At 41.5% G+C, this 27,929-nt stretch overlaps 1 protein-coding gene across 8 annotated transcripts; it reads left to right on the top strand.

The window, feature by feature from the left end:
- Window positions 1–700: 700 nt before the first annotated feature.
- Window positions 701–27,336, top strand: phactr4b (phosphatase and actin regulator 4b). Of its 8 annotated transcripts, none has more exons than XM_065958003.1 (16): window positions 701–848; window positions 7,855–7,968; window positions 8,578–8,622; window positions 16,052–16,216; window positions 16,543–16,623; window positions 17,427–17,945; window positions 19,521–19,856; window positions 21,150–21,281; window positions 22,350–22,875; window positions 23,186–23,481; window positions 23,621–23,825; window positions 24,010–24,065; window positions 24,477–24,538; window positions 24,629–24,766; window positions 24,937–25,013; window positions 25,816–27,336. In XM_065958003.1, the coding sequence occupies exons 3-16, from the start codon at window positions 8,610–8,612 to the stop codon at window positions 25,829–25,831; spliced, it is 2,622 nt and encodes an 873-aa protein (XP_065814075.1). In that variant the 5' UTR covers window positions 701–848; window positions 7,855–7,968; window positions 8,578–8,609; the 3' UTR covers window positions 25,832–27,336. The 8 variants fall into 8 exon arrangements, with proteins under 8 accessions (XP_065814075.1, XP_065814080.1, XP_065814077.1 ...); XM_065958005.1 differs by having other exon boundaries at window positions 805–907; XM_065958006.1 differs by lacking the exon at window positions 701–848 and adding an exon at window positions 1,009–1,321.
- Window positions 27,337–27,929: the final 593 nt, after the last annotated feature.

Here is a 27,929-nt window from a genome sequence, read left to right as displayed (position 1 = left end):
ATACAGAATTGCCCTTGATGTCTTAGATTTCTGAATGGAAGTCAGTAATTTGACAGTTTTTGACATTACAGTGTTGCTGCTGAAGAGAATTAGCTGCACAAGTCAAATTGAGGGTTTGTCAGTCTGAGCTGAGGAGAAAGTTTATCTGTTTGTATATCTTCTTTGTGTATGCTTAACTGGTGAGTGAATACACATGACTAAACATACCTACAAAAAAAAGGTAAATATCTTTATATGCTGAAGTCAACAAATGATTGATTGTCACCTACTGTAAAAGTCATTTTAAAAGTGTAATTACATAAAACTATAGAGCAAAAAATGTATGTAATGTATAGCTACTGTCCAATAAACCGATGTCTGTTTATTTGAGTAAAAAGTGATAGGAAGCCGGTCACATCAAAGTCCAATAATAACGTAATTTGAACAGCTATGCTTTGTTGTATCATGTGATACCACATTTCTATTACTACGGTTTGACAATAATAAAGAGTTATAGCCTGTTTGTAGTTTGTGTCAGCAGAGTTTATTTCAGGATAAGATGTGGGTGTTATGTTCACTCTGTAAATACAATGCTGGGTAATAGAGGGAACCGTTGCTTTGTAATGCTTCACTATTTCTCTCGGAAGCTGAATAATATAAAAGACCCCCCTCATCTCAGATCAATGCAGCGCAATGCCTGCTGGGTAACGAAGTCTTCACAAAACAAAGAATTGCAGTGTTCGCAACGCCTACACAGGATCTGCAGCTTCCATCGAGAACTACCGGTACCGAGATGCCCAGCTCGGGATGATTTCCGGTCAATGCGTAAAATGTTTGGACCGGTCGCTGGAAGAGGGGGAAAGTGTGAGGTGAGAAAATGACCGGGCTGCTATTTTTGAACTAATTTCAAAGCAGGAGGCGGAGGAGGGTGAGTCTAAAGAGAGCTACTGTGGATGCTGCTGAGGTCCTGCGGTTGCAAATGAGCCACAGTGTCTCGGTTGGGAGGGAAGGTTTCTCCGCAGACAAAACCCTAAGTTGCTCTCCAACTTAGCCGATACAAATCAAGCCGGTATCACGAGCAAACTGCACGCTTACAGTGCACAGTTGCTTGTGAAAAGCTCCGTGTTCTGCACATCCTAGGTGCAATAGGATGCATGTTTTTACGCTGCGTTTTCGCCAATATCCACAGTTTCGCCACCTGCAACTCCATTTTCCACTGATCCCAGCACAGGCGTCCATGCACAACAAAGGATGCGTGTGATCTCTGGGAAGTAGATGGTGTGGGTCATAGATAAGAATCGGATGACTGTCGGTGGGATGCGTTTAACCTCATCCCTATAAGGTCCGTATATCGTTTTTCCATTGCGATGCGTAACGCTGTGGACAAAAAAAGCATATTGTTTTCTACGTACGTTAATTTGTCTCCAGTCAGAAAGGGGGATGTTTATTGAATCTTGAAACTGATCAGTGCGCTGATCGACGTTAAAAAAATAAAAAAAACCACCTTAATTTTAAATGCGCATCATGTCACAACGCTTTAACGAAGGAAACAAAAGCTTTACAAAGAAGGCTGTTCATTAGCTAATCGTATAGGGTTACGAAATGTTGATCGAAACATCACTTATAACACTGAATCTGTGCAGAACAATCCAATATTAGGCTATGTCACAACGTCGCAGAATGTGTTAATTGACCGTGCTTTTATTGTGAAAAACACTACCGGAAGTTGTGGTGGTAACCGATGCGGCTACGTTGACGCGTTGACTCCATCAGCATCTTGAGTCCACTGGCGCGAGATCCGCTTGCAGGGAAGGGAGACAGGTCGGTGTGGAAATCCTCCACACGCCGTTTCCTCCTTCTGCCGGGGGAAAAAACAGCCGCTTTAAGTCGAGTCAACCTCTCAGGTAATTTGTATTTTGCCTCAAGAAGCAAAGCGGTTAATTATTAATAGTCTTATAGTATTCTGGACGATACAACTAGACAGCATTGCTCCATTTATATCTAATCAGGACTGAGCGGTCGAAGATGGAAGACGTTCGTTTCCATGGTGATATGTGCATGAGTCTGATATTAAAGTGGAGTAGCCTGATAATTACTACTTTCTTATATTTTAGTCATTTGGTTGTAGTATTGGTGGATTTTCCCCTCCAGGAGATTATGATATATCAACGTGTTGCAAAGTGTCATTTCAGGATTTAGCTCGCTAACATGCTTATTTCATTATCTATCACTTTTTTTTCTTCTTGTATTCATCCCAATGAGTTTGAACCTTATATGTCAAACTAATCAACTTGACACATTAAAACATCTTCAAGGTTAGTTTAGTCAGTGGCCTCCTCTCAATCTTGAAACTCTTCTCCTGGTCAGTAACATATTTCCTCGGGTTTTATCTGACCAAAGCATTATAGGACTTGAAGTTAATGGGGTCTTCCAAGTAAAATGTGCTGCCTCATGTCTTGTGTTGTAGCTCTTTCCGCTTCCCATTGGAAGTGCACTCCCCCTGCTTTAATGGCCCATTAAGAGGCAACCACGATGCTCAAGCTGTCAGCTGGACCTGATTGATTCGGTTTGAAAGCAGATGAGACCGATCTGTGCTCAAGATTCTTCCATAGCTCTTGGCTGAATGTCTCTCCTCCTCCTCCCCCCTCCAGGCTCTGACGGGGTAACAGAGGTGGTAGTCATGGCTTTAAGGTGGAGATGCTGAATGCAAAGAGAGCTAGCAGCAATTACCTTGGATGTAGCTAAGATGCATTGTGGTGAGTTATGGCACATCCCCTGCAGTGCAGTGCTCACACAGGTGGACGGACAATCAGGAAGAAAAAGTTTAGCAAAGACGAGGACCGTGTTGAACTCCTTGTAAAAATAAAAAAAAAGTGGGCCACTGGTCCCTGTGGTGAGCGATGCTTTTCTGGGGCAGGCTCAGCAATGACGCTCAACCTGCCTGGATTTGGAACAGACAACCTGGTCCATCAGTTTCAGAGACGGGTGCGGAGACTGTGCTGATTGGATACAAAAGAGGTCCAAGCAAGGATACCTTGGGTTTGACTTTTCTTTCCATACAGCTGCCATATTTTTGTGCAAATTTATACTTCTCTGGAGCAAAACTGTGAGTATGTGTGAGATTACACACACTGCGTTTATCAGGCTTTTCGTTGCCACTTTTGTGAGAGTTTGGAAGCTTGTTTTCTGTGGAGTTAAATGATTTTCCTCCACTGACTTGGTAACTTTTTGTTTCCCTAACCCGAGTGAGAAACGCAATGCTATTTAAAGATGGCATAACTCAGCCAGCTGTGGCTGTTTCCGCTCCCATCGTAATTGAATCAGCGTTATAGAGTGCGCCAGTGTGAGGGTGTGTGTGCTCCACACAAGATTATACAGATTAGCCTTCAAGGCAGTCTGTAACGTCTACTTTCACATACCTGATGGGTGGCTTCTTTCCTTGGTAAGTGAAAGCTGGAACGAGGACCACATCACTGCTTGTATCCATGAAACGGATGTTATGGGAGTTTTCCAACAAGGTGATTCATTGTGATTGTAAAGAGATGTGGACAAATGTACAGTAGAAGGAGTGATAGGCGAGATGGTAATGTAACATTTAGACTCATTTCGTTACATCTTTGTCAAAACACTTCATCTTGAGTTGGTTGTCAGTGCTTTTAGTTGGTTTTATGCGTCATGTCTTCCTCGATCTGTTTGCTCAACACTGTGAAGTGACTCGTAGCTGCTATGAAATAAAGCTGTGAAAATGTCTTTCATTTCGACAACTTTGGACTGACTCAGTAACCTTCAAATTGATCGTCCTTTATACCAAAGTGCAGAGAGAGGGTTCATAACGCAAAAGAGAACAAGGCCAGCATCATTTTTTTTATGTGCACCATCAGAGCTGTGGAGTATGTGAGTGTGACAGAAACTAAAACATTTGAAGATGGTATTTGTTTTCTGACACTGATTCTTTGGATTATCTATGTTGTACTTGAGAGGCAGTGGTGCATTCAGCTGCATATGTAACATATGAGGCTTTGGCTGAAATGTTGGAAAATTCTCTATATTTGTAGCCCTACCCCCTCTCTGCCTCATATCCACTCTCACTTTCAGACAACAAAGATGTATTTTTTTTCCTCCCCTGGATAGAGCTAAACGCTCACCACTCAGCTCGATTATTTTGAGTCATCCAGCCAAAAATGTGGCACTGGGCGGGAGTGTAAAAAAATTCATCTCCAACCACAGACACATCTGCCTCTCCTCAGTGGTGTTAGGGTTCTCCTTCAGTCTGTGTATGGTTGTTCCACAAAAACTGTAACAGCTTAAAGCCCAATTCAGGTTTTTTAGGCCTGATGAATGGCCCTATTTGATGTGAGGCTGAGTGTCGTTACTGCAGCTTCTTCTTTTGAAAGGGAAGTTATGCTTCGACCCAGCCTGTACATTTGCCTGAGAGAGGAACAATAGAGTGCCAAAATACAGAATTTAATGACATGTTGGAAAAGTTTCTATTTTGTTTATTGCTACTCTGAGCGGTCACAAGTGCCTCTCACAGACGTCATAGAAAGACACATGCCATTGACAGATGCTGTTGTCACACATGCAATCCTGAAAATTTCTCAAATTTCAGAACAGCCTTCTTCTGAAATCTTTCTGAGTTACTTTTACACATTTGTCACTCACAGTATGAATTTTACCCTGTTGGACAGGGATCGGTCTCAGGAGGCAGGAAATGAGACCAAAAAGTGTGAAAATCAAAGATGGTGGAAGAGAGTCCGACACTATGATGACATTTTTTGTCTTTATATAAATGCTAAGTGTTGTTGGACATATTTACAGGAGCAACAAATGAATGGAAAAAGCATACTGCCGAGCAGAAAAGAATATTAAGCAGCTTCATTACATGCAAGACCATTGCACAGTTTCTTAACCTCATCTTCGCTATTGGTGAATTTCCTGCTACGTTCACACATCAGTTCACCCGGAGCTTTTCCCCCATTTTACCAATGGGAAAAAGCAGAAAAAGTCTGGTTAAGTCTGATTGAAAGATTTGGCTGTTTGCAATCACACATGCAGCTCAACCTGACGATTTCAGGAAAGGAGTTTTATGCGTGAAAACAGCACCTGACTCCATAGTGCCTGACTAATGAATTGCTCAGCTGAGCCGATATTGTCAGGCAAACATGAACCTTACACAGATGATGTAGGTGTACGTATATAAACTTATTTTTCTACGAAACATGTCTGCAAGGACACAGCTATTTGCTTTTTTTTTTTAAAGTTTGTCTCGTGGAGCGTGCTCCAACTATAGGTGCAGTTGCAGATCTTTGTATAATGATGATCCCTCTGTACATCTTTGCAGCTTCATATTGTTACCAAAAGTTGTACACACTTATCATAGAAAACTTTTGTGTTCATGTCAGCTCAAAAATTGAAGTATTAGAGTTTTTTATTTTTTTTTATTAAATGTCCTGTCAAATATTGTTCTCTGTCACAAAAACCTGTGACAGTCAGGCTTGTGAGGGGCCTCTTTTGTCCTGGACCCCGTCACATAGTTTAAACTGGTGTTTGATCTGATCCCACTCACTGAACGTGATGTTTGCCCTGAAACAGGGCAACTTTGATATTCAGTGAATGTAAGATGATATGGAGCTCCATAAGACCAAAAGACAAATACTTTGAAACAATAAAAAAATCAGTAAGTGTTGGAGTTTGGGTCATGTGTTTTATCCCTGATCTTTATAAACAGGCTTTTTTTCCCCATATTATTTGTACTTGAGTTTCACAGGCAGTGCAGGAGTCAGTCCTTGTTTTTCACAATTGCCAGTTAAAAACATATGGTTTATATAGCATTTTACAGAGTGTTTTGTAGTGGAGAACGAATAATTTGTGGTCCAGTTTGTTAACATGATAATCAATTCACTGTGTCCCATAAAGCACAGAAAAGCAGCTGATATTCAGATTTCAAAAGTTGTGATCTGCAAACTCGTAGAGAACTTCCTTTACAATTTAAATTCTTAATTGACAAAACTGATGCTATTTTGTCAGCTAATTAGTCAGCTGTTGTTGACATTGCTCTTACAGACAATATAGCAGCAGGAGATATAGAATGTGAATAAAATAATTAGTAGAAATAAGACAAATGCGTAATAAACAGATATTGCACATGCAGCAGAGTATTGTACAGTTGACCTAATGAAAACAATTCATCTTGTTCCGTATATAATTCAATTCAATTCAAAAAACTTTATTTGTCCCCGGGGGGCAATTCAAAGGCACACAGAAGTGAACAAAAATGTTTAACCTAAATATAAAGTGTCAATTTAAATACAACTTAAAGCTTAAACTTAACTTAAAAATACAAAATATAAAAAGAGTAGATATAAGTGGACAGTGATCGGACTAACAGATGTAAACAGATGTAACCAGAACTATGTGCAGTAGTGACCAGATGTAAACAGAACTATGTGCAGTAAATGAGAAATAAATATATATATACAGAACTATATGCAAGTAGTGACCAGATATACGTATTGCACATGTGTTGTTTTGTGGACTGGTTTAGATTTTGGATTGCACAGTTAAAATGAATGAATAAATAAATAAATAATAATAATAAAATTTACAGTTAAAGTAAACAGATGTTATGGCTGAAATAAGTCCAGAACCTGGCTGAGTGTTTGACCCTCAAAGGAAGGACTTTTACTGTTTGATGGCCACAGGTAGGAATGACTTTCTGTGGCGTTCTGTGTTGCATTGTGGGGGATTGAGTAGAGCACTGAATGTGCTCCTGTGCTTTGCCAGCACACCATGGAGTGGGTGGGAGACGTTGCCTTTGGTTCGTCATCTTTAATAACATATTGGCTGGACTGCTCGTGTTTGCCTTTTATATTTCAGAAAGAAATCAACCCTGGTTGGTATTTACTTTGCGAGCTGAGTCAGCCAAAATAATTAACAGCAAACAGAAAAAAATTGCCATACCGAAATTGCTCACTTCACGTACTTACAAGGGTTAGAAAGTGGTTTTGAAGTGCTGCACCCAGGCAACAAGAGTGTTTAATTACATGACTGAAGAGTTTTAGTGAGAGGCTTTTGACTTTTCACATGTGAATAGTTTGAACAATGCCCAGTAGGAACATTCGACCTGACTGTATGCCAAGAAACTGTTCTCCTACCAGACTTTAGCACCATAAACAAGACGAGTCAGTTTCCTCGGAGGTGTCTAGTTTTGAGCATCACTGTCTGATTGAAAATGTCTGCAGTGCTGTTCTGCTGAAGTCCATCCAAGTGTTCGCAGACTGTGTGTTCTAAGATGTTCTCACACACTGTGATATTATGTTTCTCATTATAAAGGTATTTGTTGTTTGCTGCTTCCACCCTTCAAATACATACACTTCTTGTTTTACTGCGTCCCATTCCAGACTGTGTACAGCTTCACAAATTCTGTTTTGGTCTATCCTTTATTGTTCTTGGAAAAAATTATGTTCAAAGCAGATTTGCTGAAGTTAGAAAGCTAAAAATAAGCAGCAAACATGGCATGTTTGCCCCTGAGCTTTAATATGTCCTATCTACACACTGTATACTGTACACACATTGTGTGTGGCAGGTCATTATGTTGTTGGCATATAATGTTGTCTGAGCTCTGAAATGTCTAGTTACTCTTTTACTTAAATGCTTTTGTTTGGCCCTCTTGAAGGTGTTAAGAAGTGTAACTTCACTGTAGTCGCTTTCAATTAGCTTGACCTTTTATATTTTATGATATAAAAACAGGTCATACCTTATGCCAAATGTAAACGAGGTCACCCTGTTTAGTGTGTTCTTTGTAGTAAGGAAACCTGCAGCTATGCTTCTATTTATGAACATCATGATCTGAACTCTTTTCTTCGTCTTCATCAGAGGGGTTAAGATGGGTGGAGCTGCCATCTTAAGCATGCTGGAGACCTGAAATATACTGATCTACTGCTGCTGAGGACCACAACCACCCCAACCCCACCCATGACTTTCTATAAAGTACGTCTGTATCTTTTAATATTCACTTATATCCAGACTGAAGGATGCTAAGGCCATTTAGAAAGAGTACAGTGTCATGCATCTCCTTTAATTATAATGTGGTTGTGTATTACATTTAAGATGAATTACTCTACCATAACGTTTTTTTAATTTGATATTATAAAGCTTAGAGATGTTTCTATGAATTCTGCAATGTGTTCATCATAAGATCAAATTGTTTCATCGTATCAAGATTAACCAGTTCATGAAAAACAAAAAAAACACATGACTCAATTCAAAGAATAATGCACTGTAGTTAATGTGTGATGTTTGGTTGTGAATGTTGCTTTAAAGTAGTCAAGGATAATTTTGATTTATCACATGACTTTGTCTTAGATACTTCAAATACTTTCATCATGAATGTAATAAAAATTGCTCCAAGGGAATTTGAGTGAAAACATTTCAGACTGACTATCTTGTGAATCCCAGAACCGCAGAGTTTATGTTCTTTGGAGCATCAGTTGCCAGAAAAAGGTTTCATTGAAAACCGAATGACCGCTTCTTCTACCCTGGTTTACCTCTAAGTGTGCATGTGAAACGGGTGTTGACGCTCAAACTGTTGTTTTTCAGGACCCGTTGATTGGTGTGCCTCAAACTCTGTAATGGAAAATCGTGGTGAGTACCAAGTCGCTCTTTGTGGTTTGTTAAGTGCAGTGTTAATGCTGAGGAGAGAGCAGTAGGTCCACTCTTCTTGCTGCACATCCACTGTGTTTACTAAAGTTTGTTTAGTCCTTCTTGCTTTTTATGAGCCACTGATGAATCGAGCCATAGATCTCCTCTTCTCAAAGCAGAGTTTTCTCAAAGATGGATATATCTATATATAGAGCTAGATCTGTGTGCTATGTGTGTCTTCAGAGGAGGTGGTTAGGTGAAGAACTTGGGTGTCAGTGTTTCAGTTAAATTTTGTTTTTGAGTGTGATATTGAGAATGTGAGCTTCCCTGTGTTAGGACGAGGTGATTTACTGCTATCTAACATTGGCATGGCAACACTGACTCTGCCTTTCGTGTAATCCCAGCAGCTTTGCAGGAAAGGGAAGTGTTAGCCCTGATTAGCCACATTTTTTGTTTGTTTACCATAACCTTTAGCTCTTCAGCTTACAAGTTCCTTTTTGCAAAACACATCTGCCAATAAGGACTTTCAAATGTCTAATGTGCATACACTGAGCAATCTGAAGTTACTGTCATATAAGACTTCCTGTGATAACTTCATAATAAAAGCAACTCTTAATTCTTATCTCAATATAACTGAAAAGAGATCTACTGTTCTTCATAAAAGCTCTCTGCATACTTCAACTGAGAGAACAACCATCTATGTTTGAACCCTGCTCAGTTAAGCTGAAAATTTCATTTGATTTACTTGGTGAAAATATGTAGAAAATGTGTTATTTGTTTTACACGTACCTTCATTTTATTTGGCCTGTTGTTTTTCTTTTTTAAACACGGGTAGAGCCAAGCTAGCTGTTTCAGGTCTTATGCTAAGCTAACTGGCTACTTTGAATTGACAACTGAACTTGAGAGAAATATCAGTTTTCTTTTGTAGCTTTCTGCAAGAAAGTCAATTAATTATTATCAAAAATATTTTTAAACATTATAGTAATAATTGGAAAAAACTGCAAGCCCTGTAAGGATAATCAGCCAAATGCGAATGTCGGCATATTCGCACCTTGCTGATTATCCTTATAAGCGTTTTAATTTACCGATTGCCAATCAAATTAATTAATTAATTAAAAAGTGCGCGTCTTTGGCTTCGCTGCAGGTGTTTTTCCCTCTGTGTCTGTTTTCACTCACCACTCACTTAATGTTCCATCGTCAACATTATCTGATTGGCTAAACGTCACACGAGTAACGGCCAATCCACAATAAAGCCGGGGTGTCACTGACACGCGCAGAGATGTGAGCAGCCTGGAGCAGTTGAGCATTTCAATCACTCTCATGAACTGCTAATAATCAGTTGAAAATTGGCCCTGAAAAAACAATAACGGTCCACCCCTAATAGAAACAATTTACAATCTTTTTACTCCTTCGATGCAGGTCATTTGAACCCTTTTTAAATGTTCTGTTAGTGCAACAAAATAAACATCAATAGATAAGGTGTTAACCTAATTGCTTGAGAAACAGCTCTTAAAAAGACTTGTGTTGAATGAGACTGCAGCAGTAATTCAGAGTATTGTAGCACTGTCCATAGGGCAGCGTATGTTCACGTGCCGTACTGTGTACCTGCCACAATCTGCCGGCTTGCTGAAGGGGCCTAGTCCAGTCTGTTATCCAGGTCAGGCCAACAGGTTCTGGGCTCATGCAGATTGGCTCAGCTCTCTCTGGAAGCGGGCCCGGTGTGGAGTCTGTATGTGGGGCACGGGGAGAGAAAAGGAACGCTGCCGAACACACAAGCTCTCCATCTTTAGAAAACAGCCTGAGATGCAGCCAAATGCTCAGAAAGTTCTGATCTACCAGGCATAATGACACAGCTCACAGCACTGGATTCCTCTGAGGAGAGAACAAGGTTTTCTGAAGACAGACAAACCTCAAAAGGAATCAAAGCACTAATTCAGGGGTCCAGCCTGCACTCCTTTTTTGTCTCTAGTTTAAAAAAAAAAAAACTGTCCTTTCCTCCTGCCCTGCCTCTGAGTTGTATACAAGCCCTACAAAGTGTATCTCTCCTTGGTTAACACGTTTCAAAGTCATGCTAATGCCTTTGAGACTGTAGAAATTGTGGTAAGAGACTTGGAGCTGTGCATAAAGTAGTGTCTGAAGAGATATTAAGAGAGGTACGCAGCTGATTAACACCCTCTGCCTGCTCTAATGACAGTAGTGGTCTCAAACTAATGTGCACACTGGATATATGAATGGCGGAATGTGCGTCTGATTAACACTTCTTCCTGTATGTAAAGGTGGACTTTGGGATCCCTTTTGTCTTTGTTAGTTCTGTGTTAAATGATAAGCTCTTATATTGCTGAGCATCTTGTCTATTGTTCATGTGTATGTGTTGATATGGAGCTGCATCACAGACAAACTTGGCCTTTATACAGCTATTTTACAGCATGTGTAACATTTTCCCTGATTGAGGGCATTGATTGAAAAGTCTCCAATTCTTTGTTTTTCCATCCTCCACTTCAAAAACTAAATTAAGTGATTTTCTTTGGCCAAGTTGGGTCCAACTAATTAAGGAAAAGCTTGTAAAACAAACCTGCTTATATCACTGCCCTAAGTTCTTGTTATCTCCTCACAGCATGAAAGGCAGAGAAAACTCTCACCAGCCTGTGTGGCATATAATTGTGTTCATTGCATATGATGTAGTCTGAGCTCTGAAAAGTACTTGCTCTTTTGCTTAAATGCTTTTAAATAGTTGTGTGTGGCCCTTTTCAAAGTGTTAAGATCAAAGAGTGCATTGTTCTCTTCAGAGCCACAGCACCATAATGCAAACATTTCATTGCACATACATTAGTGGATGCACACATAGCACCACATACCGCAGCACACACATCAAATTGAAAACATAACTTGCCCACTCCCAGGAATGGTAGGCATCTTTTAGTGAATGCTGACCTGAGCTATGAGCCAAGGAGGGAGGGTTAGGGAGGGGGAGAAAGAGTCCAGCTCCTGGAGGGAGGGAACATCAGATTGCAGGAGGGAGGAAAGGGGGGAGGACTGTGCTGAAAACCGCCAAGGAAAAGTAGACAAGAGAAACCAAGGAGACGAAAAGACATTGAGGAGACCTGGGGACGTTTTTGAAAAAGGAGGGCAACAGGTGTGGCTACTGATCTGTCCAGTGCACATTTCTGGGTGCAGCACAGGTAGAAGCCCCTCAGGGGCTGGATCATGGGACAGAGCCTTCGTGTGGAAACCCAGGCTAAGGACCCACAACAACAAAACAAGAATGGAGGTGAGCTTCTGAACTCACTCCTGCACTCTGCATGATCTCAACTTGAGCTCAGTTGACTATTTTCCAGTTATTCAATATATTTCAGAGGAGAGATGAAGGTTTGGGATGTTTGATCTCCTTTACCCATTCTCCTTTCTCTGCCCCCCTCTTCACTTTCCCTGGCACAAAGAATGTTAAATCATTGGGATCATGTGGATGAGTCTCTGCTGTGTTTTTACACACTCATGCATCACTTGTTTTTGTACATGAAAGTTTTTGAAAACAGAGTGTTTTGGACTGGAAGAAGTTTAATGCAGCGCTCTCTGTGGTGTTTACTTGACATACTATCAATGTGCTTTTTTGTATACTGTTGGGCACAGGAGGTGCAACATTTTCCACATGTACCAATGTAGTGATTATAACATGTTTGAGCTGCCAATTAAGTGGATCAGGATTTATAAGCTGGCCTGGCAAAGATTTAGGTCATAATGAGGTTGGAGGTATTTCCTAACCACCTCAAGTAAGTGTTCAGGTCTGCCTGGTCCTTTGAAATAACAATCTCCTTTAACCACATGCTCACCTGACCAAGCCTGCCATGACTCATAGAATCATGAGGTTAGAGGGAAATCTGGCCCATGCGGGAGAGGTCTGAGAGAGTGTGTGTGTGGCTTCTGGATAGGGGTACGTTGGCAACACACACACACACATATACACACACACACACACAAAGTCCCCCTCATACGTTTCCTGACTGGTACGCCTTATCTTTGCATAGCTCCTGATTACAGAGCATGACTATTGTAATTTTGTTTCTGGCTTTGTTCTGAATGAAAATATGTTGGTATTTATCTGTAGCTCTGTGTTTCCATGAGCAGCACAGTGCACTGTGATACTGTGTGTGAGGGGAAGCGCTTGTCTTTGTTCTTGGTCACAGAATCAGGGTGGAGTGTCGTTTCCTCCCTGTGTTTCCAGGCTGCCCCCCCCCCCCCCCCCCCCCCCCAAACTCCATAACTCCTGTACTTTTTCTCTGTCGCTCTCTCTTCGTCTTTACTCCCTGTGACCTGGTCACACTCAGCTGTAGTGTCACTACACACCAGACGCCTTCTCACTACTGCTTAAACAATGACATGTTGGAGAGTTGTTTTCTGCGTCTGATGAATTCGTTTGTGTGGATCCACAGCCCTTCAATTTTTTGATCAAGATGGACGTACAGTACTTTTTGTCTTCTTTTTTTCCCCTCGAATTTCGTCAGTGGATTGTCACCTTTTTAGAATCAAGCATCGCTGGCTAATGTGAAAGTCTCCTAAGGATATGCTCAGTCATCCTCTTCAAATAGATGCCTACTGTATGGGCTGAGTCCTGTGCGATCATCATCTCTGCAGTGCTCTGGAGTGTGTGGGCCTGGCACAGGCAGCTCTTATCCTGCTTCACTGGCTTCAGCTGAGCCACCGTGTCAGCGGCTTCTGTGACAGAGCAGTCTGCTGTGTGAGAACCTCACTTCTGGTTCACAGGGAAGCTGCCTTAAGCAACACTTAATCTGGATGTTATGGCAGCTGGTTTGAATCCTCGTATTTCCACATTGCCAGGATAAGCTGGATTTCCATGGTGCAAACATGTTTCTTGAACCTGGACCCTCTCTGCTGTAGGTTCAAACTGTTCTCTGCTACTTGTCCCTCAGCCATTTTCTTTTGGGATATTAACTGGACTGTTGATTTTGGGTTTTTTCAAATGCTCTTTGCTTCCCCATGGCATGCTGCTTCAATTCCCGCCACCATGGAAGCTGGACCCTTAACATCCCTCTTCAAGGTAGTCGGATTTCAGTTTTTCAGAACCTTTTCAAAATGCAACTCTTTAGAAACAACACGTTTCACTATTTGAATTGACAGCTGTGCAATTGGAAGGAAGTTCTGATTAGAGCTGTTTTGGACGTTTGACCAACAGTCAGGCTTTTTAAACACTATGTAAGCACTGAGTTCAAATTTTACCCCGCCAGCAGCATTGAGGTAGCTGCGTGGAGCAGCGGTTAAAGACTCTGTCCTTCAGCTGCAAAAATGGGTTTGAATACTGTGTCAGCAACTGTTCACTATTCTAAAATGTCCCTTAGCTAGAAACTGAAACCCTGCCATCTCTAGGGGCGCTGGTCCTCAGCTAACCCTGTTGTTAGGGTTATTGTTGTTGTTATTGTTACACTACATTCTTTATTAGACTTCTACGTGTGCTACATCTGTATTGTAGGTATTGTGTGAGAATATGCTGTTGTGGGAGTCAAACTGCAAAGCATTGTTGTTGTTGAGACTTCCTGTTTTTGCATGAGACTGGATGTTTTAAATCGGACCCTATTCTTCCTCAGCTTGTAAATATTATGTCTGCTGAATAGAGTAGCTGCAGCCTGACAGAATCAATGGATGTTTTAAACCTTCTCTGAGTTCAGCACCTCTTCAGGTGACCTCTCAATAATGTTTAATAATTATAATGTTTAAGCAGTATTTAAGGTTTGGCTTCTGGATGTTAGCAGTTTGTATGTGTGATGGCTTAACAATTTTTCTTTTACTGTCTTTACTGTTTGGTTCAAATCTGTGTGTGATCCTCTCCTCTGTATAGAGAAAGAGAGGGCTGAAAGGCTGATAAGGCACCAGTCTCCATCCAGCCAAGGAATGTGAGCACTTGACAGTGAGAAATTCTGGCTGATCGCCAGCATCAGACCTCTCCTGTTAACTGTGGATTCGTGGAGGAGTCTATGAGCTCTCAGCATCACCCTGCCAAAGCACACTGAGTCCCCGAGAACTAACAGCTAAAGATAATAACAGCCCTAATGAGCACAGCCCAGTACTGTGACTACTGATGGATCTATACTCTAAGAAAAGACTCACACAAGAGATGTTTTAAAATCCTAACTGAGTTCAGAATCATTCTTCATCACATACACAAGGAGAAACTTGACAATTATACGTTTTATTTCAAATGTGAAAATAGTGGCACATCTTTCAACAAATGGTTTTATAGAGATTTACGTGTGTGCCTGAGGCATAAACTTAACATCTCAAATGTTTTGTTGTGGTCTCACGTGACCTCAAGGTGAAGCAGGTTTTAATAAAGTTGAGACCAACAACCTGCTTCAGTGATGCTCTGGCTGCAGTGAAATCAACAATTACAGAAGGTATATTAAGTCTGGATAAGAAAAGGTTTGGGGAGACACAGTAAACTCAGGTAGTCAGTTCTAGAGCAACAACAGGATGTGAGATTGTAACTGTTCCTATTTGGCAGTAGCATGCTAGCTATCATTAGCAGAGGGTGGACAGCTTACCTCTGCTTGGAAACACTGCAGCAGCTCTGTTTCCTTCTCTTTTTCTCTAACTTGTTAGCTATTGTGGTCCTACTCTGAAAGTACTGACGAATTCACTGATATTCATTTTAAATGTCACATAGTATGCTCCTTTTCGACAAGTTTAAATAAGTCTCAGAGGTCCCCGAAACATGTCTGTGAATTTTCTTGCCAAAAATCCACTCCGATCCTGTATTTGATCATGCCTATAAACCCCTCTATTTCAGCCCTTGCTCAGTACAGGCTGTTTCTGTGTCTGTAGCTTTAAATGCATGTGAGTTGTGTCTGACCACGCCCCTCTGGAAGGGTTTGGAGCCTTGGCTTTCTTGCACCATGCCCGATTGTTTATGGAGAGAAGGCAGACTCAGAGGGCAGAACAAACACCTAGCTGTGGGAGTGTCACCCACCTGGGGGAGGGGTTACTGCCCTTTGTGATGTCATGAAGGGAAAATCTCCAAACGACCTATTTGAGCAAACATTTTCTAAAAAGTGGAGAAGGCAAAGGACAGAGAGGATTGACTTTTCTCGAAATTGGGGGGTCTGTAGACAGACTAGGGACACATATTAGTGTTAAAAAAAACATGGTGACATGTATTTTGCAGAAAATGTGAACTTTAAACCTTAATTATTAAGCATGCTTCAAGTTATTGGGACAGATTGGATTCATGAAACGCTCAAATCACCTGATAACCCTAGCTAAACATCGGTTCTGACAAAAGGGAAAAAAACTTTCCCCTGTTTGTCTGAAGGAGAAGATTTGTTAAGATCAGCCTCATCCTTTCGTTGTCTGATCTTCTGTGTCTTGATGTAAGTGGCACATAGTATCAGTTTAATTCTTAACCGAACCCATGCTTTCATTTTAGATGATGAATCTGAGCAACACCACGGCACAATGGTGGGAGAGGGGGGCAGCACGGGGGACAGCACCCCAAAGCGCAAGGGCAAGTTCTCTACCCTTGGCAAGATCTTCAAGCCGTGGAAGTGGCGGAAGAAGAAAAGCAGCGATAAGTTCCAGGAAACTTCAGAAGGTTTGTAGTGTGAACTTATTGTGTAGGCAGAGCAAGTGCACCTCCTTCCTTTCTTTCTGATATTTTGGTTTCATTCAGCTTTCATCAAGATTTCTCTATGCCTGTATGTTTGCCCTTGTTTGACTCCCCTGAAGTTTTCAGTGCAAGTTGTACTAAGAAAAAAAAACTGCAATGAAAATTTCCTGAGCTCCAAACTTAAATCTTTGTACATGGAGCATGAGGTCACACACTAAATGTGACCCATTTCACTGCAGTTCTTTTTACCCTGTGGAGCCCTTGAAACATAAAACTTGTGTGTAAACTTCAGTTCTGTTTATTGACGGCAGAGCTGGAGAGAAAGATGTCGACGAGGCGTACCCGGCAGGAGCTCATCGAACAGGGAGTGCTGAAGGAAGTCCCGGACAACGGTAAAGACGCCTCTGTGATTCATCTGATCTCTTTGCACAGCAGAGGCCCTGAGGCTATCACACCCACACAGACAGTACAGTGAAGTCATCAGTACATAATGGCAGGAACACTGTCCTCCTGACCAGCCGGTGTCTGGGACATATTTAAACCGACAAATTGACTTTTACCTTGCTGTGTTTCAAATTAATATATGTTTAAAATGGCACGCCGCTCTCTGGAGCTGAGAGGAAGTAGAACGAATTGTGCCCTGCAGAAAAATAGCTTTGAGAGGGGTGTGTGCAAGCATAGTGCCGGCCCCACTGGTGCAGAAGCCCATTTATAAAAACCTACAGCTGCTGAAACACACAAAAACAAAACTATCTACTAGGTTTGGGAAAAGGGCACCTTTTCCTTTTTTTTACAGTAAAGATTAAATTATAATCAGTAAAACTGTTCTTTTTTTTTTGTTAATTTATCAGTGGATTTCTAAAATAGTGAAATAGAAATGTCCATCACCATGTCTCTGAAACACAAGACTAGATAAGCAGTACAAAACCAGTAGATATTCTGTATACACCTGACCTGAAGGTTAACTCTAATTTGAAGAAAACACTATTGGTGTAGATACATTTTCTTTTGACAGAATTTTCGACTTTCGAACAAAAAACCACCAAAGTGTTCTTCAATACCACACAAAGACACTGTCAGTATAAAAGACTTTGAATTATTTAGATGGAATAAATATTTACTTTTCTTGTAGCGTACTTGCGTGATAACTCAGAAAACTGCTGAGTCTCGATCTCATCTTGGTCCACTTTTTCAGATGCAGATACACAGACGCCAAAGCAGCCCTATGTGAAGAACGGCCACACTCTACCACTGAGCTCTGGGGTGGTAGTGGGAGGAGGAGGAGGTCACTGTGGTGTTAGGAGCCCATGCAACCAGGGCAAACTTCCTTCAGAGTCCGACTATAGGATGAACCCGGCCTGGCTCAACCAGCCAGATGACCGCAGGGGTCGCTCTCCTTCAGACGGGGAACGTCGGGGCGCTCTGTGCTCCAGAGGCACGGGACAGCATGAAGACGGGTGGAGAGGGGGAGGGGGAGGGTCACGTGCACATGTTGAGGGTGAATGGAAACCTAACATGATCTGGCAGGGCCAGATTCATGGCCAGATGGAGGACTGCAGACGTGGGGGGAGACTTCACCCCGAGGATGGGCAGAAGAGACCCGGGCTGCAGAAGGCCCCATCAGAGGACTGCAGGAGGAGTCGGCCTGCAGAAGCGGACTGGAAGCCAACACTCCCTCGACATGCATCTGCTGAGGAGGGAAGAGCTCGCAGAGGTGTGTTATTGCCTTTATTTATCCCTCCACCTCTATTTAACTTAGATCATAAGATCCTGCAAAGTTTTCCTCATAGTGAGAAAGTCAAAGAAAATAAGTTTATTTTAACACATGACCTCCTTCATTCATGTTTGAAGATAATCAGCGATTCTTAGAGCTATGTCATCTTTTCACTCCCTCTTGCTATCGCTTTCCTGCCTATGTGCTGTCCTCCCAGATAAAGACGGGCTCCTGTCAGCTCCCGTGGGCCCTGCTCCAGCTACCAGCTTCTTATTCAGGAACATGAGGGAATAGCTTGTCCTCTCTTCTCGTCTCCTAATTAATATAGCACAATCACCAAACCCATTAGTTCTCTTAAACGCTATCACTGTCAACTCAGGGAGACTTGGTTAAGAGATACAACAAACTGATACTACCCAACTTACGCCTTGTGAAACAACCTTGTTATATAACATATGATAGGTTAACAACTGAGACTGGTTTACTGCTTCAGCTGTTCTTACCTTAAGTGGGTCTTTGAGATAATAGAAAACCAAAGTGATACACGTGTGGGTTACAGCAACAAAACTCAGAGGTTGCATTTTGGCCCCCTTTTTTTTTTTTTTTAAAGAATGTCTTACTATGCAGTGTTGTTGGCAATCAGCACAGGTCTGACTCCGACTAGCAGCATCAGGTGCATGAATCCCTGTTCTCACTTCCCCGTGTGTCCTGTGTCTTTTCAACTGTCCAATCCAAAAAAGTCAAAAAGGCATCTTTAAAGATAGGATATAGAAATAATGCAAGAAACTGAAATGCAGCACTACTATATCAAGAGGTGTCCTTATTTTATCGTCAAATTTTCAGGTGAACAGATATTTTCTTTCAGTTATTGGTAATGTGATTCTGTCTAGCTGTTTTCTGTCCCATATAGCATTTTCCCTTTTTTTTCCTCTTCTCTCTCTGATTCTACATTTCTCTTCCTCTCCCTCTCCCACTCTCTTTCTATCTTTATCACATCCCCAGCTCTCTTTGTTCTATATTTCACTTCCTTCTTTCCTCCAGACTATTTCCTCATTGGCTGCATGATGTCACAGCGATTTAAAAAGTCTGTCGGTAAATAAATAACCCCGAACTTCAGAGTCACATGTTTGAGGAATGGTGTGGGAGTTGCAGCACCGTGGGAGGGTGTTGTGTGGTGGGCAGAGGGATGTGGGTTTTTGGTGGTAATTGCAGCCGCCTACTCTGTTTATCTTCACAGCTGATCCCCTGATAATGCAGTTCTCAAACAAGTGCTATCACAGAGTGCTCTGCAGCAGAAATGGCTTACTTCTCAGTCCCTGAACTGAAACATTTATAGCCATGTGGAGAGGTATTTTATAATGAGATCACTAATTCAATAATGAAGATGATAAAAGAGCATTTTTTAAACACCTGCTCAGTAAAATATTGTTTGTCCCACAGCTGGATGTGGGTTTCAAAGCATTTCTGGCATTTTTGTTAAAATTTCTCACCCTGGATTGAATGGAATACCTGAGTTATTTTGATAAAATGACAATTAATTATGCAACATATCCACTTGGTACTGTGTTTTAATAGAGTCAGAGAGCCATTTCATCCCTGACCCAGAAGCCCTGCGGGACACCCTGCGCGAACCTCTGCCACCCAAACAGTCTGTCATGCCTCCAAAATGGCTGATGACCACAACCACCGAGCCTTGCAGCAAAGGTGCATCTCGCACCCCATCCAACCACCATGGGAACCAGTACTCCTCTCCCTCCGCCTCCTCGTCCAAACCTGGGCGGTCCGTCTCCTCTGCTGGTACGTCCACCCAACCGTCTTCAGGATTAGCCTCCACCTCCACCTCTCAGGGCACCAAGCAGCCACCTCAGCCTCCGCCCAAGCCAATGAACAGGGGCAACGCTACCATGCTGGGTAAGATCTGCTGCAAAGTGTGTGCTTCTGTTTACAGGTGATGAAGGCCGTCTGCATGATCACCTGCAGCACAAATCCACAGTCACAGATGTGCATTATGAACGCTCAAACGTCTGCTCAGTTAGCATGTAGTTCTTCCATTGTACATTTATGAGTCAGTGCACAACGGATGGCAAAGAGAAGTCTTCAGCAAAGTCAGCTACACACACACGTTACCTGAACAGCTTGAGCAGCTTCTCGGCTGCTCATTACTTCTTACGCCTGGACTATTTTAGCTGCAACATTTCTCTGTGTTTTACGCTCTGACGATAACGGGGAGTCCTGTTTCTGTGGATGTGGCTCACACAGGCACAGTGTGGTGGTTGTTGTTGTTGTTTACTGTGAGTTTGTCTCATCTGGGACCTTACTGTAATTCCCACCTGGGCAAGGCTGTCTTTGATTCATTTTGATCTCATTAGCCAATCTGATGGTATGCTTTATGCACTTCTTTTCATGCCTTTAGTAGTGTGTGTGTCTATATTATTGAATTAGGCTGATTTGTTTTTATGATACACTGTGAGGTGTGAATCAGTCTTTTCATCAGATCGGCTTGTGACTAGACTAACGGGGTAAATATTTCAAGATGACTTGTTGGTGTCACTGGAGGCCATTATTAGTAATCTTTAGTGGTTTATGAAAAGAAAACACAATGCAGTTCACTTTGAAAACAAACTGCATTTTCAACTTTGGACTACCACAAGCAGGTGTTACAGAAATCCAAGCTAAAGATACTTCCAATGACCATTTAAAGAGTTGAGTAACATTTTGGGAAATGCACATATATATATTTTTTTTTTATGCTCAGAGTGAGAAAAAAATATGCTACCCTGCTATCATTCAGTCAAATATAAAGCTGCAGTCTAAAATCATTAAGCTTAGCACTTTAAAGAGACTTTGTTTTTTTCAAATGTTCTTTACTTTTGTAGTTTTGAAGCTGTTTGTGTAATCCAGTTACATTTTAACAAAGCCAGGCTCTTTCAACCTGCTTTAGCATCTTAAGGCTAAGCTATCATTGTCCATGTTAAAGATTCATATTAGGCTCTTAGAGATGCTATCCCTTGACAAGAAGATTATTATAGAATATTTCAGTTGAGAAGTATGTCAAATTTAAAATGCAAAATGATAATAGAACAATAGCACATAGGGCAACAGTATCTCTCCCTATCAAAACAATAATACCGGTATATAGAGTGCCACCTTGTACCTGCATTAATGAAACAATGCAGCTGAAGGCCTTCCTCTCCTCCCTGATAGTCTCCGCCCTGCAGGGGGGAGAGAACGCTCAGCTTCCTCTCTACTGGTCCTGCTGGAAGCGAGAATGCGACTACGATGTCTACCTGTCCTTACCTGTCTACCTGTGCCGGCGGGCCGGAGGCCTGCGCTCAGGTAAAAGGACACCCCCTGGTATCTGTGGCCAGGGTGCCATTGTCTGGAATGCCCCCTACCCTCTCCTTCCCTCCAGAGTCTGCGTTTTTCATGTTGCGTCCTCTATAGATGCAAACATTTTCCCCGCCCAATGCCTTTAGCTTGCTGACTGGCCGTGTTTGCTTCTTATTAGATGTGTATATAAGAGCTGCATGCATCTACTGAGCTGATAATGAGTGGTCCGGTTGTATATAAACAGTAGGAGATACAACTGTTTGCGTTTTTTATACTGTACTCTCTTACTTGGCATGTGAATGAGAGTGAGCCTTCAGCAGGTTCCTGCTGTGGCCTGCTGCAATGCATCAAGTGATTTTGTTAATTCAGTCAGCTTCTGCTCAGCTTGGATGGATGGATGGATGGATGTATTGAATATGATTGGATGGATTACGGGATGGATGGAGAGGTGAAAGTGTGCTGAAAAAAGGAGCTGATTTAGAAAGGACATGTTATCCAGTTCAGTTTAAGCTACTGCATGTTTTAAGTCTGGCACCACTGATTTGTTGTTATGCCACAATAGCCCAGCTAAGTCTTGGAATGACTTTTTATAGATTGTTAAAATGTATTTGCAAATACACATGTGCATGAATATAAATAAAAGGAGGGTTTGCATTTGAACTATTTGTTAGGAGACTTTGCCCTTTCAAAGTCCTTCAAACAGTCTGATTGCAGGATTAGATTGTGGCTTTGTAGAGCATGTAGGCTGTATGTCTCTCCTTTCACACTGTGGCCTGGGGCACATGCTGCACACTGATATGTATATAAGGGCTATGTGTGCATTCATGTTGACATGGTCATGTGATCTGATGCACTGTATGTACATACTAATGTTCAGCGACACATGTAATCCCAATATTTATGTTTGTTAACATGTACTCTATCATGTTGGGCACATTACATGCAGGGCTGATGCTTGTACGCTCATTGCACAGCTGCAACTACTTGTAGGTTGAAAAATAAAGCTCTTGTTTGCAGCTCACTCACAGGTTTAAACATTTTGCTACTTCGCTTTATGATTTTCCTCATTTTCAGGCGACTTCAACCAAGGAGGAACCAGTCTTGTGTCAGCCAAGCCCTCCCCACCCATGCCTCCTAAGAGGACCACCCCCGTCACCAAACGCAACACAGAGGACGCCTCTGCTTTGAGCCATCCCATCAACCCCTCACCCCTTTCTCTGGAAGACCACAGCAACCTATCTGTGGGATTCCAGCTGCCTCCCCCACCTCCCTCTCCTCCCCTGCCAACACACAAGCCACCATCTCCTCCCCGCCAACACATACACACCCACCACCTCCACCATCAGCACTCCTACCCCCATCCACTACCCCAGCCCATACCCATGCTGTTTGACCCACCAAGCCCGACCAATGAATCTCCTCAGCGCCCGGCCCCTGTCCCGCTGCATATAATGATCCAGCGAGCCTTGTCCAGTCCCGGCCCTGCTCAGCCACATCCAGACGGGTCACAGCGAGCTCACACGCTGCTTTTTGAAACACCTCTTGAGTACCATGGAGACCGTGGACGTCCCCTTCCTGTCAGCATCCAACCACTGAAACTGTGAGTTTCTCATTGAATAATTAATAAAAGGCCTTTTTAGACAAGGCTATCAGAACAGATCAAACAAGGTAACTTGACACAGGTAACTTGGTGATCACATAAGTTAAGTGATCGCTAAGAAGGTGATGCTGGGATTTTAAACCCGTTCAGGCTGAAAATTTTTATTTTAATAGTTGAATCTTTATATTTTAATTTGATAAATGTAGTTCAAAAACTGAGTATTTTTAGTGCATCATTACCTCAACTTTAGTTTCATACAAACAAACAAACAATAATGCTGATGCATGTGTTAATTTCCTTAATCTTTTAGATCTGAGGATGACTATTCAGAGGAAGAAGAGGAGGAAGATGACGAGGAGGAGGAGGAGTACGATGGGGAGATCCCCCAGCCGGAGCTGGAGCCTCGGAGCCGCAGATGCTTGGTGGGAGACGCCGGTGTTTGTGTCATCCCGGGAGGAAACAGCAGTGAGGAGGAGGACGAGGAAGATGAAGATGAGGATGAAGAAGGAGAGAATGACATGCATGGCGATGACAGCGACTCGGAAGGTCCTGTGCTTTATAAAGATGAAGACTCCGATGAAGATGAAGAGGATGAGCCCCCTCCAAGTAAGCATGACTGTATTTTATAAAAAAAATTGTTTAATGTTATTTAGTTTGTTTTCAGTTTCAGGACTTCTGTAAGATACTTGTATACCTTTTTGTGCTTCTTTAAACCTGATCACATCTCTGTTTGGCTGTTCTCCAGGTGCTCTGGCCAGCAGGGTCAGGAGGAAGGACACCTTGGCTCTGAAGCTGAGCAGCCGTCCCTCGGCCCCTGACAGGGACAGGGACAGGTTTACCCAGGAGAGATGCATCAGGGACAACCACCCTCCAGGACAGACCGGCCTCACCTGGCAGAGCAGGGAGCAGTGGGAGGCCATTCGCACACAGATCGGCAGCGCACTCACAAGGTAAAGACAGACATCAGTGTATTGATGTTCATATCTAAGATCTTTATATACGCTGAAACTGACGAAAGTCTGTGTGCATTTCCTAAAGAATCAGACTGTTTCTCAGATCTTTGTCCTACTTATTGGCTGACTGACAACGTGATGAGACTGTGTAAAAATAGTCCCTCTCCTTTTTCCTCTTCAGGCGACTTAGCCAGAGACCCACTGCGGAAGAGCTGGAGCAAAGAAACATCCTTCAGCGTTAGTATCAAGTCTTTGTTTCCTTTTCACCTCTGTTATCATTCTCTAACCTGATACTGTGTTCAGTAAACAATGTTTGGAATCTACTTCTCATGTCTTGTTTCACATTTTATTCTGTGGCTAAGACTGGATCAATGATTTGTTTATACAATTTCTTTGTATTTTTGATAATGAAGCCATGTTGAAACCATTTAATACCAGTCATTCAAAATGTACAATTTGTAAGAGTAATATTTTCTTATGCATTAAAAACTGGACTTTACACTTAATGAGACAGTTTGAGCATGGATTACAGTTTAGATGTCTAATTTTGGAAACTGCTTCTCCTCTTCCTTTGATGCACATCACACTTGGCTTTCATGCAGCTTCTAAATAAAGCTCTGTTTTTTTCCCAACTGTCTCTCTTTTCAGCTAAAAACCAGGCTGACAGACAAGCTGAAGTTAGGGAGATTAAGCGGCGGCTGACCCGGAAGGTGAGGCAACACATCCTCAACAGACATCCCGGTGGAAAATCATTTATTTTCTAGATTTTAAGCTGACATAAAACTTGATGTTTGTTGTAGTTGAGTCAAAGACCCACCGTTGCAGAACTACAGGCAAGAAAAATCCTGCGGTTCCATGAGTACGTGGAAGTCACAGATGCCCAAGACTATGATCGGAGAGCGGACAAGCCGTGGACTAAGCTGACTCCTGCTGACAAGGTACTTCACTCAGTTTGCCATCTCCAGTGAGCACTTAACAAAGCCAGTAAATGAACCCAACAGACCTCATGGCTGCCATTTGAACTTCACATTATATTAGAGTCAAGTGTGATGTTAAGCACAGGTTTCCTTTTAACTTTAAATTTAACTGACTGTTTTCTTTTACCTAGGCGGCCATCCGGAAGGAGCTCAATGACTATAAGAGCACTGAAATGGAGGTTCATGAAGAGAGCAGAATCTACACGAGGTAAACCTTTACCAGATTTCACTCCTGGTTGATTTGTTGACACCTTTGGTAACAGATTGAACAGTAGGTTTAGTTTAAAAATGCGGCAATTACTGCATGCAGCTAGTTTGTCTGAAGTACCACAGAGAGATTTCATGTCTGTTTCACAGCCGGACGAAATAAACAAATGTATAGTAAAGATGAAGTTTCAAAGTTCTAAAACTTGCCCCTTTTCAATCTACCAACCTATCTCGCACACGAACATGGTGAGAAATTTTCCAAAACCTCATGGTTAAGTTGGTAAATTTGACAAGAAGTCTGGGGTTTACAGCCTGTTTTCTGGCACTCTTCATCTAACCGCTCTCTGTGGCTGTTAATGTTCGCTTACTCCCTGCAATATTTGAAACTTATCACTTGACAATAGAAGCAGAATATTACTTCAGTGTTGTTTAGTAGTTTCTCATATTGATGTGTTTGCTGTTTGCAGCACTAACCTTTTTAAAATGATGTTGTTTCCTGTTGATTTCACAATAAAAGCCTATTTGTTTCCTAAACACTTAATGGTAACGTTTGCATTAACAGTTTCTTAATACAGCTTTGATATTGTATTAAGAGAGTGAATTTACAATTTAGCTGATGTCACAATAACTCTTTATATAGATAATGTATTTAAGTATAAATTTCAGCACAGAAACGATCGACTCTTCCCCTAACAATAAATATTATTCATAGTTAGCATAAACTGTTTGATTTCTTGTTCTGTTTTTTTTAAGGAATAGAAATGTCTTTATATGTCTTATAAGATATGTTCTGTTTCATTTAGGTTTCATCGGCCTTAGCCCCCCCCCCCCCCCCTCCTCGGATAATGAAGCACTTAAAAAATCTGTGAGGCAAGCAGCTGCTCCATCTGCAGACCGACCTTTTACGTTTCCAGAATGTAATGTAAAGAGTATCAGGGACAGCCTGCAACTGACTGAAAACCAGAACGCTTCTCGCTTGCCCTCCATCGCCCTCCCACTACATTGCTTATACTAAACTGAGGAGGTGAGGACCAGATGCAGTATTTCTCCCCGACGACAAGGAACCGCGTGCCAATGAAGAGAAGATGCAGAAGACTCACAGGGCTCACTCTCAGTCTGCTGTTATGTGGTACCCCTCAGGGACATGGATCTAGTTACAACCTTTAATGCGGCCTCATTCTGTGTTGCCTTTTTCCCCCTTCTTTCTGTAAATGGAATAGCTAATTCATCTTGTTAATGTGATAACATACAAATATGATAGTAATAATAAAGATGATGGCTTATAATACTCACCACAGTAATAATCGATAAGAGACGAATGGCGAGAGCAGGCTGGAGGATGAAGACTGGGATATTCTGCTTTAGGACTGGACATCTCTGGGATATTGTGTATGTTTTATATAAATTGTGTACAGACTGCTATTGTTATACCTTAGAATGACATTTGGAAAGGTCTAATTAAAAATATTGGTCTAATTATAAAAGTTCTGTAATGCACAAGATATTTTATAATGTAATTTCGATCACCTGAGTAGTGACAGATTTTATTTGAGCCTTTTTATAATTTGGCTTGCCTGTATTTATGGTTGTGATGTGAGGTTGCCATTTTAAGTGTTAATTTAGATATAGGAAAGTGTGAAGGTAAAGAGGCTGTTTTTTTTTTCAATGTGCCAACATACCCAATGCCTAAAGGACTAGAGGACACTAGTTTTCATACCACTAATGCAAACCACAACATGAGCCAACACAGATTCCATTGCCAGAGTATCTGGGTACTCTCTCTTCATTTATACTTTTTTATGAGTTTTTGTACTTCCCTTTAACGGTCAAACATGCAATGCGTTCTGTAGCCATTTGAAATAAGGTCAAGCTAGATAGTTTCATGCAAGATGCTTTGAGTGTAGATCAGGGAACTATCTAAAAAAATCAGAAAATGTCAAATGAAATGGTCAAAAGGGAGTCATTCTGGCTGGATCCTTTTGAAATTGCAGAAGTGTTATATTGTCTATTGCTGTGTGGCCAGTAGCTTACAGGGTTCTCCATGCTGTGTACAGGTTGATATAGGTATAAATTGATGCTTGTGTATATCTTGTCTTTCTTTCATTTAAAAATAATTTTAAATATAAAATACGATAGGTTGCTATTTTTTTAAGCACAAAATGTTAGTTGATTAAATGCTACAAGAATGATGGGAATATGAAAGTGTACCTTTTCTGTAAAACAAAGTTCATTTTTAATTGAATGTGGAATTGTATGGACTGACTTTTCTTTTTATTTGTAAATACTCACATCTGGAGCTAATTAAACTAATTACAATTCCTCAACCTGTGTGTGCTGTGACACTGCATCAGTCTCCTGAAACAGTAACCCTGACTCAGTCATTTAAAAAAATTCAGTTAAGAATTTAATATGGGATGTCTGAGTATGTGGCTGCAGTGACACCTAGTGGCAGTGTGGGTTTTGTCATAAGGATCTTACCCTGGGTTTTCATGAGTAAAGGAAATGATATATTACTAATGTATTTATCAATCTTGAAATTAAGGACTGCACATGCACGCTTTCAAGAATTGTATCAGTCTAATATGTATTTTTATATTTAGGATTACCCACTGACTGTATTCAACAACCCTCTTCTTTACATCTGGAAAACAGATTTTAATTGTAGAAATGCAACTAAGTAACCCCCTCTACATTTGCAAAGTGCAAATGTGGGTGTGTTAAACTTTGCTGATAACTTATCACTTTGTTGGTTAAAATTGCAATATTACACATATGAGCCAATGTTGACGATTAAAGTCATATGTAATGATAGGGAAATTGAGATAAAGATTGTACTACTAAACAAAAAGGTAGTATTTGAAATATGCCCACATGCTAATAGACCAAAACAATAAACAAAAGGCCAAAATATATCCTA

This window comes from Labrus bergylta, chromosome 8, assembly GCF_963930695.1.
Source record: "Labrus bergylta chromosome 8, fLabBer1.1, whole genome shotgun sequence".
In the NCBI taxonomy this organism is placed as follows: Eukaryota; Metazoa; Chordata; class Actinopteri; order Labriformes; family Labridae; genus Labrus; species Labrus bergylta.
The sequence above is the reverse complement of the archived record's forward strand: the minus strand, read 5'-3'. Positions and strand labels throughout refer to the sequence as shown.